The sequence below is a fragment of the Xenopus laevis genome, chromosome 5L (assembly GCF_017654675.1).
Source record: "Xenopus laevis strain J_2021 chromosome 5L, Xenopus_laevis_v10.1, whole genome shotgun sequence".
In the NCBI taxonomy this organism is placed as follows: Eukaryota; Metazoa; Chordata; class Amphibia; order Anura; family Pipidae; genus Xenopus; species Xenopus laevis.
In genome coordinates, this window is record NC_054379.1 from 104,230,406 (window position 1) to 104,245,612 (window position 15,207).

General features: G+C 40.6%; 1 protein-coding gene across 1 annotated transcript in view; it reads left to right on the forward strand.

The window, feature by feature from the left end:
• Window positions 1–9,224: 9,224 nt before the first annotated feature.
• ephb3.L (EPH receptor B3 L homeolog) overlaps window positions 9,225–15,207 on the forward strand; it is a 34,488-nt gene continuing 28,505 nt past the window's right edge. Inside the window, 1 exon segment of the mRNA NM_001095726.1 lies at window positions 9,225–9,445. Coding sequence (NP_001089195.1) covers window positions 9,391–9,445 — 55 coding nt within the window. The 5' untranslated portion in view covers window positions 9,225–9,390.

Here is a 15,207-nt window from a genome sequence, read left to right on the forward strand (position 1 = left end):
TTGCCCAAGTAGCAACCCTACCCATACACGTTCAGAAACAGCGACAGGGTGACGATCCATCGTGCGGCACACGATTTCTCCTCCCCGGCTATCTCCTATAGAAGGCAGGGAGCAGAAATTGAGCACCACACGACAGATCGTCACCCTCTCGCCGTTTCTAAAGAGGAGCACAAGCAAAGAATCTCTAAGTTATTTCTTAAAGGGATACTGTCATGGGAAAAAAAAAATTTCAAAATTAATTAGTTAATAGTGCTGCTCCACTTATTATTATATTCAATTTTAAAATCTGACATGGGGCTAGACATTGTGTCAATTTCCCAGTTGCCTCCAGTCATGTGACTTGTGCTTGCACTTTAGGAGAGAAATGCTTTCTGACAGACTGCTCTTTTTCCTTCTCAATGTAACTGAGTGTGTCACAGTGAGACATGGGTTTTTACTATTGAGTGTTGTTCTTAGATCTACCAGGCAGTTGTTATTTTGTGTTAGGGGGCTGCTATCTGGTTACCTTCCCATTGTTCTTTTGTTTGGCTGCTGGGGGGGAAAGGGAGGGGATGATATCACTCGAACTTGCAGTACAGCAGTAAACAGTGATTGAAGTTTATTAGAGCACATGACTGGTTACTAACTTGATCTCTATATTACAGGTTTGCCACTTAAGCAAAAATGGCCTGACTGGTTAATATAGGGTAGAGCGGCGAAGCAATTTCTGTTATTAAAAAATAAGCCCCAATATATTTGCAATTCTTGAAGCTGTTCCCATTTTAAAGACAAAGTTGTAGGATAGAGGCGTGCCATAACCATGATAAGGAAGGATTAGCCCCATGATTAGGGTGGATTAGTGTCGTGATTGGCAACATTCGGTTCGCCAGCTGTTACAAAGCTACAAAGCATGAGAGTTAAGCTGCCCTTGTTAGTTAGCTGTGACTCAAAATCCATTATAGGAGCTGTGCGTCAGCTGGAGTGCCCCAAATGACCAAAACCTGAATCAGTGTAGGATGGAAAGGGGCTGGGCAAGGATTTGGGATTCACAGTTGTTACCCATACCTTGATCAGTGTATAGAGCAACCAGGGTGCTTTACAACAGCTGGAGTGGCACAGATTCTCTCTCCTTATATCACTATCTGGGATCTGCTGTACATTAGCTGCATAGAAAGCCTCATACAAGCCTTGAATGTTGTATATTGGGTCTGACCACTGGCTTCCTTATCATTCTGCCACGTTTACGTTCATTTCTCTCTGGGTATTACAGCAGTGTGACTGCAGATGCCTACAACTTGCTGTTTTCTGAGCTTTCTCCTCAACACTGGTCTCAAATACATTTTTTTCAGGAGGTTACCACTACCAGTGACTTTGCTGCAAATAAATTACTGAAAAACATCTGTGTTGACAAGACCTTGAGTTTTGATAAAGCAGAATCAAATGGGTAACTGCAAAAGGCGGCTATGAAAACATATTTTATGTACCCAACCACATTGAAAATAATCCATATTTAGGATTGCTATTTTTTTTAATGTATTATGCGTACAAACAGGCTGTTGGTGCTGCAGGAAGGCGAGCTCAAAGCTTTCTTTCTTTCTTTCTTTCTTTCTTTTCTTTCTCTTAATAAAAAGTAATAGAACAAAATAAGTGACAACTTAATAGTCATCCAATGTGGTCCCACTCACCCATTCTACAAGTTGGTAAATTCCGTGGTACATTCTAAGAGTTCTGGCAAACGATAAAAAGGCTGAAGCCCAGAAAGGGAATATGCTGGGCTTCCTTGGGGCTTCATATAAACAGCAGGAATCTGCATCCCAGATGCTAGAGCTTTTTCTGGGCCTTGGGGCATGTCTGGTAAATTTATATAAATAAATAAAACATATATTTAAATGTAAAATAAGGCAATGTATATGTCATTATATTGCCCTTAGTAAGTAAATACGTTTTTTTTTTAATTGTTATTATATGGTTACTCAGGCCTCTCTGGAGTCAAATAAGAACCACCCCATACTAGTAATTTTAATCAGGACTTGATTTCTCTTATCTATGCTAAACATTATTACACAGTACTGTATAATAGCATGCATTCTGAAAGCTCATCCTAAGGCAGGCCAGCTACTTCCAGAAGGGTGTTGGTGTAGGAATGTGAGATAATGTTTAGGAGGGGAGGTGTGGAAGATTGGGTGGATACAACTTTATCTATATGCTATTGTCCATAGATTGTAACACAGTAGCATTAGTGTGCATTAATTCAAACAAAATAAACAATGTTTTCCCCTTGGGTGTTACATAACAAATCAGGAAAGCAGCTTATACTTATCAGGTCGAGAAACTATTATTCTTTTCTGATTAACTGATAGCACTATTACTTCCAATTAAGGTTGTTAAAAATGGTCATTGCCCATGCAATCCTTACACAGTACAGTCACATTATGTATAGAGTGGCCTCTTGAGTGCACTACTTAATGCTAGGGATGGGCGAATTTGACCCGTTTCATTAAAAACTCACGGGCGAATTGTCGCTGACGCCCATTAAAGTCTATGGGCGTCAAAAAAATTTGTCGGGCGACGAAATCTTTTTGATGCGCGTATATTTTTTGACGCACGCCGCCATACAAGTCTATGGGCGTCATTTTTTCAGCGAAACGAGGTGAAAAAATTCGCCCATCCCTACTTAATGCCATTGAATGAATTGCTCAACTGAAATTATGCTAGCCAATGTCATATTCCTATATGACAGTCAGGGGGGTTATTTATCAAAATCCAAATTTATCTCATTATTTTTTTAAATATAATCCGACCAAATCCGAACAGGTTATTTCCCCTTATTTATCAATACATTTTCCCGTTCCAGTTCGGGAAAAAACTCGAATAAATCGTCCGAAAATTCGAATCATACTAATTTTTTTTTTTTTTTTTCAGATTTTTACCCGAAAACCACGAAATCTTCGGATTTTTGCATGAAACCCAGCACAGATCAGGATATCTTCAGGACTTCTCCCATTGACATATACAACTTTGGCAGGTCTGAGATGCCAGATTTTCAGATTCGGACTTTTTCAGGGTATAATAAATCCCCAAAAAAATCTTCAATAACTTAAAATTTTTCATGTTTTGGTCATTCAGACTTTAATAAATAACCCCCTAAGTGTCTCCAGAAACAGCAATTTCATTTTCATTTTCCGTTTCTAACAGAGCATTTTCATTTCACTCAATTATCCAAAGCTGGTGCCCTCTGATGCCACATCAAAACCTTGGGTAGGGTGGCATAGGTGTCCCCCCCAGTTGCGGGGTAGTTAGGTAGATCACTGAATGCCCGCTGTATGGGGCAAATGACAGGACATTTATAATTATTTTCTGCAGCAGAATTTTTGTTGTACTTTCAGAGAAAAAAAAAGTTACGTCTTATATACAGTATAGGACCCGTTATTCCAAATGCTTGGGACCTGGGGTTTTCCAAATAACATGTTTTATATTTTGAAACTTCATAGAAAATCATGTAAATATTAAATAAACCCAATAGACTAGTTTTGCTTCCAAGAAAGATTGATTATATCTTAGTTGTACAAGGTACTATTTTATTATTACAGAGAAAAGGGAAATCATTTTTAAAAAAATTTAATTTGGATTAAATGAAGTCTATGAGAGATAGCATTTTCATAATTCGGAGTTTACTGGATTATGGGTTTCTGGATAATGGATGCCATACCTTCATTTCCATACTTTTGACAAATGAATTAGAGGTTGAGGATAGTATTGTATTATGCCAATCTATTATTCAGCCACATCATTGCTACCTTGGAGTAAACTGAGATTGAAAAACTGATGAAGACAACATAGAACTGGCTGTCCTTAAGCATTACTGTATGTCTAAAATTACTTTAGCTCCCAGGTATGATTGCATTAAAATGTAATTTTTTGTCATGGGAATCCCAGTCTATAAGGGAAAGATATCATTCCTAATACATCCTTTAATGTTAAATACATTAGTAAAACAAAAATTCATATGATTAATTGCATCACAGAAAATGTTTAATCGTAACAAAATAACTTGCTGAAACAGACACAGTTTCAAGCTGCAAGTGTAAATGATTCCATAAGACACCATGCTATCTAACCCATGCGATTAATCTCATTTGTCACCTGGGTAAGTCAGCATTGACAGAATGGAATACTATACTCCCAGAGCTCAATAAAATGTGATTTGTAATCTGCTAAAGCAGCTGAAAAGCTGGAGTAAGCAGCAGAGCAGCAATTAGTCTACGTGTGGCAGACAAATATGTACCCTGAAAAGCCTATGCACAATATTCAAGGACAAGAAATGGGACAGTGTATACGAAAAAGATCATTTATGCATGTTACATCACATTTATTGGTCACCACAAAATGTGTGAAATTCTATCCAGTTACCATAAGAGCCTTACTAAGGCTATGAAGAGGAAGGAAGTTTTAGGGGTGTGTGGTGGGTTTGTGGGAAACAATAAGAATGTGGGCCACTGTCTCAAATGTGCTGGAAGAAGTGTTAAAAGGGATATCCTGTGGATAATGCTCTTCAAACCACTTAAACATGTAAGAATATTAAAATGGAAAAATGAAGGTATGTGTGCATGGGAGCAATACTGAGATAGGACGAGTAAAACTGGTGGGAGTAGATGACGTAACAGAAAAATGTTTGTAAGACTGAAAAATAGCAGTTACTGCACTTAGCAGCAATTTCTCAACATATGGCATTCCAAACTAGGAATCCTTTAAAGACCAGACCTAGTTATTGTATGGAGGGGCTGCATTACTGACAACAAATAGTCGCTCTTATATTGAAAAAGTGAATTCTGCCAGTATCTGCTCAGATAATGCTACTTGCTGTTTCATAGCTAGAAACTGTTCATTGTTTCTATCATTGTTGGTACCCTTGGAAAAGTCTCCTGTTTTTCAAATGAGGCAGCTGCATAGAAGGATTCCAATACAGGTACAGGTATGGGATCCGTTATCCGGAAACCCGTTATCCAGAAAGTTCCAAATTACGGAAAGGTTGTCTCCCATAGACTCCATTATAATAAAAGAATTCAAATTTTTAAAAATGAATTTCTTTTTCACTATAGTAATAAAACAGTAGCTTGTACTTGATCCCAACTAAGTTATAATTAATCCTTATTGGAACCAAAACCAGCCTATTGGGATTATTTACATGATTTTCTATTAGTCTTAAAGGGATCCTGTCATCGGAAAACAATGTTTTTTTTCAAAACGCATCAGTTAATAGTGCTACTCCAGCAGAATTCTGCACTGAAATCCATTTCTCAAAAGAGCAAACAGATTTTTTTATATCCGATTTTGAAATCTGACATGGGGCTAGATTTCGTCAATTTCCCAGCTGCCCCCAGTCATGTGCCTGCACTTTAGGAGAGAAATGCTTTCTGGCAGGCTGCTGTTTTTCCTTCTCAATGTAACTGAATGTGTCTCAGTGAGACATGGGTTTTTACTTTTGAGTGTTCTTCTTAGATCTACCAGGCAGCTGTTATCTTGTGTTAGGGAACTGTTATCTGGTTACCTTCCCATTGTTCTTTTGTTTGGCTGCTGGGGGGGGGGGGGGGTAAAGGGAGTGGTGATATCACTCCAACTTGTAGTACAGCAGTAAAGAGTGATTGAAGTTTATCAGAGCACAAGTCACATGACTTGGGGCAGCTGGGAAATTGACAATATGTCTAGCCCCATGTCAGATTTCAAAATTGAATATAAAAAAATCAGTTTGCTCTTTTGAGAAATGGATATCAGTGCAGAATTCTGCTGGAGCAGCACTATTAACTGATTCATTTTGAAAAAAAAATTTTTTTCCATGACAGTATCCCTTTAAGGTGTGAAGATCCAAATTAAGGAAAGACCTGTTATCCTGAAAGTCCCAGGTCCCGAGCATTCTGGATAGGTCCCATACCTGTATTACTTTGTGCCAGAAAGCAAAAGCAGTTGGAATTACTGAATGTCCTGGCTTTGACAAATATTAGAGGGGAACTATCGCAAAAATGAATATCCCTTTCATCTCATGGAAACATTTCTAAATATAATAAATATCTTTCTATATGAAAATGCTCAACTGAGACTCTCACACATTTAGGCCACTTATGGAAAACTGTGAAATTGATACTGTGATTGCACTTGATACCTACTGTTATCACACATGCTTTTACTGATTGTTGATTAAGAATGCCATGCAAAGTTTTTATATATTGATCTGTTTTTTTTGTTATCTTTAGTTGTGACCTTTATATTTTCTGTTACTTTATGTTTATGATTTTGCTTAACATTGCAAACTGTACAATCGGAAAACCCAATGAAAATATTTGTTAAAAAAAAATATAATAAACATAATAAAATTATTCCCCATTTCTGAAATAATAATGTTACTGTTTACTTACCCCTCCCTGTAATCTGCATTTCTTCGTGCAGGAGTCAGATTTTGATTGACAGTCAGGTCTAATAAATTGGTATGTGCTCCCTTTGCCCAAACAATGTACATACAATTAGAGCTAAAAAAAAATTAAGTACTAACACCTTATTGTTTCTTTGTAACATATTTTTTAAAATGGATTCACATAGGCTTAACTTGAGCACTGGTCATATATATATTTTCTCTTTGAATATATTGGAGCTAACGGTCCTCTGACACAAATCTACATTTAGAGCTTAAGACTCAATCTTTGTGGCTAGCGATTCTGATAATGGTGTTGCAAGATAATCACTTTGGAATCTATTTCCTTAAGATTAGTCCAACCCAATTTTAAATCTGTTAGGGGATTTCTATATTGTGGCACTTTTAACTGCACACATGAATGGATCCCGCTCATCTGAACTGCATGAACATCACATAGGATTGAATGATGCAGCTGCCAGTCACTAAAATGCATGGGTTTATGCTGACCATGTTTTTGTAACATACTCAGAAACAAGTCTAGATCAGTGTCCCTTCTAATTTCAAAAGGCTATGTTTGTTTATGTGTGTGTCTGAAAAACTGTGTAGTCAGCATGGCAAGTGGGAGTGGGCAAAAAAGGATAACTAATGCCATCATGGCTACTGCAAGCCCACAGCTTTGAGCCAGCATTCCTGTGATGTGTATGGACCTCAAATAGCAGCCCCTGCTTTGCACGCATACTCTGAAAACATTAGTGTGTTTCCTGTCTGTGTCTATGCCAGCAACAAAAGGACCTGTCTGCACCCTATTATTTTAACTGACTCATTCTGCGCATTTCTTTTTTACATTTATCTCATCAACAAGGCGGAGGTGATCAAGGGATGCTATTTCACTCCAGTAATAAATCATGAAATCCTAAGATACCATTTCCTGCTGGTGTTTGACAATCAAACGGCTGAATTCTACAGGTTTTGCTTTGAAGAAGGTGTTTGCCTCATGGCTACCAAATGACAGTTAACTATTAAAGGAAAAAATGTTGCCATTCCCAGTTAAGCCACATAACGCTGAAATGAAATGGATGGCACAAAATATTTGGTGATTAAGGCTTAGTGGAAATGTAAATGTTCCATGGGGTGCATTTGTATATGTTTTCCTATGGTCTAACAAAGTGTTGAATAATTTAGTTATATCCAGCGAGTCTGCACCCTCACATTAATGCATACAGAATGTTGTGTCTCAAACCCTCTTCCCTTATTAGATTGTAAGTTCTTTCGGACAGGACCTCCTTTACCCCCTGCAACTGTCACAACTTGTAAGTAATGTGTATAGTTGCACCTCCATCTGTTATACAGGGATGCTGAATATCCTGGCACTTTCTTAATATGCGCTACTACTACTACTAATAATAATGCAATGAAGAACATTTTTAAAGCATTCAGCATCCAGACCCACAGGGCAGATCAAAACGATTTATCACAGAGCCTAAGACGGTACAAAGCAGAATTCCAGGCAGCATGTTAAACTTGCCATCTGTGCCTCATTCCCAGTGACAGTCCTTGGTTGTGACTCTGTTCTCTGGGAATGTCTGACCCCTAACGTGACCCAGCATTTTCAAAGCGACCAACTGCAGGATATAAATACGTTTTTAACTATAAAACAGATCTCAGTGCCCATGCTCTAACTGTATCTGAAGCTTTGGAAACAGTGGTAGGGTCCTTATTGTGCCTCCTATAAACAACCTCTAAAGTAGGTGCCTTAGTTAGGTCACAATGTGGCCTTTTAGCTGACGGAACTACGATTCCATCTTACCTCCCAACATTTTGGAAATAAAAAGAAGGGCAATGTTTGGCCACGCCCGTTTTATGGCCACACCCCCTAATTACCATGTTCATTTTACAAAATTTGGCAGATTATGAAAGTTTGAACATATTTCTGTTTTTTTTCCAGTTGTTACAGTTTTGCTAATGAAGGTGAATTCCCCTTTAAGCTGAGTGTAGCTTCTCCCAAAAGACCTGTTATCTTATATTGTTACAATTTCTTATTTGCTTATCTCAAAATTGTGACAAAAGTATCTTATCTGCAGCTGTGGCTGTTCTGGGCTCTCTGCCAAAAGCCAATTAAGTTACAAACATTTTTTAATTTTCGGCCTGTTCATTGCAGAGAAAATGGGGACTTTCCAGTACAAACGAGGGACTGCAGACTGTCCCTCTAAAAACGGGACAGTTGGGATGTCGCCCAGCAGCTGTCAGTAGTTTAACAAGATGTACATCACGGGCAGAGGGAAAGACAGACCCTTTTCCCCCGGGGAGAAGACTATAGGCTGAGAAGAGCTGCAGTTCAGCCACAGCTGCAGAGCCACGGCCTCAGTATCAACTGTTTATTAATACTTTCCCAAAGTACTTTCACTCTCTGTTATGATTTCCTGAACTTCGCCTTTGTATTGTTGTGCGCTTCCTCCTTTCCTCTGTAGTAGTTCCTGGCCACACGGCGTCGCTCATCCCTTATCCATAAGGAGTCCCCCCAGTTGATTGACAACCCTTACTGCGTTGCCACGGTGACGGAAAAAGAAGCCAATGGAGCCGAGAGGCGGGGCATCAGAACAACAAAGCCTGCCCAACTCAATTCATCTTTTTAGCTTAGACACACCTACAAATCTCTAGAAACCCACGTGCCTAGCGTAGAAAAGGGCGGGGCCTCTTACAGTATCCAATTACTTTTGATAGAGGTGGCTGCTGACGGGGCAGTGGGGCGTGACCGCCCGGAGATTGACACATTCCCCTTCCCCCCAGTCCTGTGCTGTGGCTGCAGTGCGGGATCCGCCAGTCTGAGCTCTGAAGATACCCGAAAAACACCCTCGGAAGGGGGTGAAAGCAAAGACTTGGATTTAACCAGGGGGTATAGCGACCCAAAGGGACCTGAATCTGGATACAATCTGTAGCGAACCGAATGAGTGGATAGCCCCCCTGCATTTTTATTGGCGGTAGTTCGGTCTGTTGGAAGCCAAGAAATGCTCCCGGCTGTGTTCGTGATCCTGGCGCTGTCGGCAGTGCAAGGGCTGGAAGGTAAGCGCGCGTGCACAGGTGTGAATACCGACAGGGGGTGAGCGCGCATCCCGGTGCCTTTGTTTTAGAGCGCTCCGTGCAGCTCGTGGGACACGGGGTGGGATAGAGTGGATCTTTATAGGGACACGAGCCAGGGAACGAGATTCTTCCCCCCTCACTCTGCGTTAGTGGCACATTCACTGCACTGCTCTTCTTCTTCTTTATCCCTCTTTGGGCTCTAAATGTTCAGCGCTGTGTTCCCTGCCGGCGCTGTGCAAATATCCATAGGTGTATGTGTATAGCAGCTTCTCATTATGGGACACTACTTTGTGCCCGTCCTACAGGGCCCCGTATTTGGGGTGTTGGCAGAGCTCAGTGTATCAGTGTCCGTGCAGCTCAATCTCCCTCCTCAGCCCAAATTGTCCCTGACCAGTTGCACCCACATCACTAGGACTGTCCTACCTGTGTCCGTTCAGCTGCCATTATATCCCAGGGCCTTCAGTTAAACAGCAGCTGGAGGGCCACAGGTGGGAGGAGAAGGCTCCATCAGGTGCTACAGCGTGAGAGCTGGCTATTCAGCCAGGGAGAATTCAGCAAGATGGAGTAAAGTGAAATTGCAGTGAGCAAAACAGTTCTATAAAGAACCTTATATTTGCCCAAGCCTTAGGCCTTCTTTGTGAATTCTATTTGACTACGGTTCGGCGTTTTAAATTCTCATGTTTATTTTGGCAAAGCTGTGTTAAAAAAAAAAAAATCTGAAATGGCATTTAAATATTTGTAAAGGTTGTTGCTTAAACATAGATTGTGCTCCGCTTCAACACCAGTTTCATACTAATGACACTTTAGAGATATTCCCTGCAGCTGTCATAACACAAATATCCCATTTATCCTATTCATCGATCTCCAGCCTTTGGCTTTGTTGCTGTATTTTGCCAGCATCGTCTGAAGGCTATTGTGAAATGCTGGGATTTGTAGTCTACAAGCAGTGCCAAGCCCCAAGTTGGAGTAAATACTTTATATTGCATTGTGGCTAGCAAGGCTCATTGGAGTTATAAATATCCTCTTTATGTGCAGTTTACCAGAGCATAATCATGTGATGGGGTAGCAAAGTTGGCAAATGCCCCATGACTTTTAATTATCGTGTCACATGCGTTATGTTAGCATTATTCCTATTAAATTTTGCTTGCGGGAGTTCTACTATCAAGGTTTATAGATTAAATAGACTCTGACTGTCAGTCTGCAGGGAGAAATAAGTGGGCAACAAACACAATTTGGAAATCCCTTTAGTAGCGCCAGATACTACTTGGATTAGCCACTATGATACAGCTATAGGGACAAATTCACTAAAGGGCGAAGTGGCTAACGTTAGCAAAAATTCATCTAATTACCATTAGGTAACTTCGTAATTTCGCTAGCGAAGGAGATAAGCCTCTAGTGCTACTTTGCACTCTTACACCAGGCAAAGTTTTGCTCTGGCGAAAGAGCGTTAATTCGCAAATTCACTAAGATGCATGAACGTTACCTGTTTCGCCCGCTCAGACCAGGTGAAGTGCAATGGAATGTATAGGGCTTCTTCAATTTTTAGTTGAAAAATTTTGAAATCCCAAAAAACGCTGGCGTCTTTTAGTTTTTTCAGGGTGATAGGCTGCAAAATTCTGTAAATTTTTTTTTTGGTTTCCCGGGCTCCCCCATACATTTCCTACCATATGGCACATAAACTGGGCTCATGGGTAGGGCATTATAACAACTCGATTTAATTGTATTAAGGTTTCCCTGGGCTTGTGTAGTGTAATGTATTTGCTGCAACATATACGCCCATTGAAATTTAACTTCCCGCCGTATGCAAATTAGCCAACATTAGCGCAACTTCGCTTCGCTTGGCGCAGTAACGCTAGCACAACTTCGCCAGAGTTCGGCGCCCTGGATGCAACTTCGGATTTTAGTGAATTAGTGTTGTCCTGGTGAATCTATGCCTGGTGAAGTGTTGCGATTTAAGCGAAGCCTTCGCTGGCAAATTTACGGAGCTTAGTGAATTTGCAACTTCGCCGCACTTCGCCAGGCGAATTTTCGCCAGCGCTTCGCAAATTCACTAAAATCCGAAGTTGCGCACAGGGGTAGCATAAGTTTGCGAAGTTGCGCTAGCGTTGATTCGCTAAATAAAGCGAAGTTGCGCTAGCAAAGGCTAATTTGCATACGGCGCGAAATTCAAATTTCAATGGAGGAACACGTATCTGCACTACAAATGCCTAGAAAACCTTCAAATCAGCAAATAAAAATGTTATTTTGCCCTACACATGTGCCCACTGTCTAGGTAAGTTGCCATGAGTCAGGAAATGTAGGGGGGAGGAAGGGGAGCCCCAAAAAATTTTCGATCTTTTTCAGCCTATCAGCCATCATGTAGAAAACACGCCAGCGTTTTTTGGGACTTAGAAAAAATTTTGACTTTTTTTGAAACAATCCCTATCTACTCTATTGCGCTTCGCCAGGTCTGAGGTGGCGAAGGAAGTCTAGCGTAAAAGGTAGCGTTCAGTACACTGCGCAAGTTAGTGAATTTGCGTAGTTTCGTCGCTAGCGAAAATTCGCCTGGCGTAAGGTTGCGAAGTAACACTAGCGAAACTACGCCAGCGTTCGTTAGTGAATTTGCGCAGTAGCGAAAATGCCAAACGCTAGCGAAATAACGCTAGCGTTCGGCGCTTCGCGCCTTAGTGAATTTGCCCCTTAGTCTCTACAAATGCTAATCATTTTGCTTTGCTGGTTATGGCCTTCAGTATGGGTCTGTATTTGTGGTTTGTAATTCCTATGCTTGATCTATACACCCATTTACTGTACAGAGCTATGGAATATGTTGGCATGGAATACCTACCATACATAATAATGACATTCATAACAAAGTTTGGAGCTGATTAGTTTATGTGTGGGTTTCAGTGTACACTAACCCTGAATCTACATGCCTGAGGTGCATACTAAAGAGAAAGGAAGCTTTTTCCTTACAAAGCATTGCAGCCGATGTTGCAAATTAGCTTCTTAACAAAACGTGTTTGTACCCCCAGACACAACTGTTAGCAGCCCTTTTTTTCATGCAAATCAATGTTAAGACTGAGGACTATTTTCACAGGAGAATAAAATGATTGTAGCCTTATGTCTTTTCATGTGCATATGTGTGTTTGTTTGCTGGCCAAGGACAGAATGGGATTGCTAAAAGTTGCCACAATGCCGTGCATATAGAGACATGCAGTCATTCTCTTCTCCAGTATAAGGGTTCCCTTTGTGCACCGAAAAGAGAACAATTACTTTTTTCCTACTTTATGCTATTTAGCGAGTTCACATTCCAGTTGTCTGGACCTTTCCTGCAAATAAACAAAACAGCCAGGGGGGTCTGTAGTCTTAAGCTTGATTTTTGCCTCAAGTAGGGAAGTGAGCTTGCTATAAAGTATAAAATAAACTTTGTTAAAGGCCAAACACGCATAAATAAAATTTTGCTTTCAGAAACAATCAACATACTTGTATAACTGCATTTAAGCTGGCCAAACACATACTGAGATTTTTGGGCGGACAGTCATGACTGATATTTTTGTAGTGGGTTTTTCATGTTTGAAAATCTTATCTCCTGATGCACCATTGTCCAGTGCAAAGGTTCCAACTGTTAGCCCAAATGAACGGAACATTAGAATGGTGGTTATCCTGTGCATGTCTGATCTGATACCAGTGCATATTGGCCAGTGTACAGCCACTTTAAGGTTAGGGCTGCCACCTTGCTAGTATGAGCAATACCTATTAATAGGGAAGAAATATAACTAAGAAGGAAAAACAGCCCCCCCAGATACCATGGAAAACAATGCACAAAATGATGTTCGTTCTTTATTTTTGCAGCTTTGTGGATTTGCTAAGCAGCCACACAATTTCACGATTTTCTGCAGGCCCTAAGTGAGCATGGTTATGTATTGTGACAGGGGAGAGAGCTCTTTTCTCTGGGTGCAAAACAGCTATTCCAGTGGGTGATTGGTGAGGCTGGAAGAGAGAGAGAGGATTGTGTGACTGACACTAATGCAGAAAGATCACCTCTGCTTGCCAGCCAGGCGGGCTGCTGAAATAAACCTTCTGGGGGAGGGGATGGGGTTGGCTTTAATGAAATTTGACTGATCGTCACCTATGCATTGAGTGTGTTACTGATTGCCGCATTACCTATGCTAACGTTACAAGAAATCAATCTTACTGAGAGCAAATATTGTAGTGCTGCCTTTCCTTCTTGACTTTTTCTGATGCTATCTCTCCTAGGCCCCATGTGAAGCCTTGCCAACGATATGATTGATACTTGTTTTATCTCAATCTGACACCTCATTGCATTTTAAAGTTTAATTGGCAAGGCTTTAATTTCCTCTGTTAACTCCCTTTGTCTGATATCCTATCACTGGCGCAAAGGCAGTACAGGTATCGGACCTGGGGTTTTCCGGATAATGAATCTGTACTTAATTTGGATCTTCTTACTATGTATCTATTAGAAAATCATGTAAGCATTGAATAGGCTGGTTTTTCTTCCAATATGGATTAATTATATCTTCGATTGGATCAAGTACAAAGTACTGTTTTATTTTTACAGAGAAAAAGGAAATCCCTTTTTAAAATGTGGATTATTTGGATAAAATGGTCTATGGCAGATGGCCTTTCGGTAATTCTAAGCTTTCTGGATAATTGGTTTCCGGATAACGGATCCTATACCAGTAGTTGCAGTGGGCAACATACCACTGCCTTGCTTGCCTTATTTGCTCCTTAGATCGCTGTTAATAGAGATAAGTTGGACAAAAGAAAACATTTGATTGACAAGCACTTCCTTATTTGGTTTTCTCTCAATGCAGCAGAGCCCCCCCCACCACCTGGATGAGCATTGGGAGTTGTAGTTTAACAGCAGATGTGGCGGTGGGTGGACCAATCATCTTCATTGTTTGGCACTCTTGTTCTGACCAGACTGCAACTCACAAGGTCCCAAATACAGTAATATAGTTTGCATTTTGTTTTGTGCATGTAGTTACTAATGTGGTTTTATCCTGCAGACAGGCGTGTCCATCTCTAGGCCCCACGGCAAAAAACATGTTAGGTTTGCCCTCATTAAGGACTGTTGAGTCAGAATTCCTGAGTGGCTAATGAGCTCACCGGAACTCACGTATATACATACATATAACCTGGCCAGTTATGGCCATTGAGACCAAGCAGCAGCCACCTCTGACCTGCAGTAAGTGCTACATTGCAACAGGTGTAAATAGCTGTGCCTCTTCATCTATGGCTGGTTTGTAATCATTAGGCTTCAGGCAAATATATATAATTTGTGCTTCTGCGCTTCAAAGACTGGGAGTGATTTTTTTTCCATAGTATCGTCTATGGCAGGTATGTCAAACTCAAATGACGTGGTCAGTAAAAAAAATCAACAAGCTATTTAAAGAGGGGCCATATACACAACCGAGAAATAATACCTTAGTGCAGGGATCCCCAACCTTTAGAACCCGTGAGCAACATTCAGAAGTAAAAGGAGTTGGGGAGCAACACTAGCATGAAAAACTTTCCTAGGGTGCCAAATAAGTGTTGTGATTGGCCATTTAGTAGCCCCTATGTGGATTGTCAACCTACATTGAGACTCTGTTTGGCAGTGCACCTGGTTTTTATGCAACTAAAACTTGCCTCCAAGCCTGGAATTCAAAAATAAGCACCTGCTTTGAGGCCACTGGGAGCAACATCCAAATGGTTGGAGAGCAACATGTTGCTCACGAGCTACTGGTTGGGGATCACTGCCT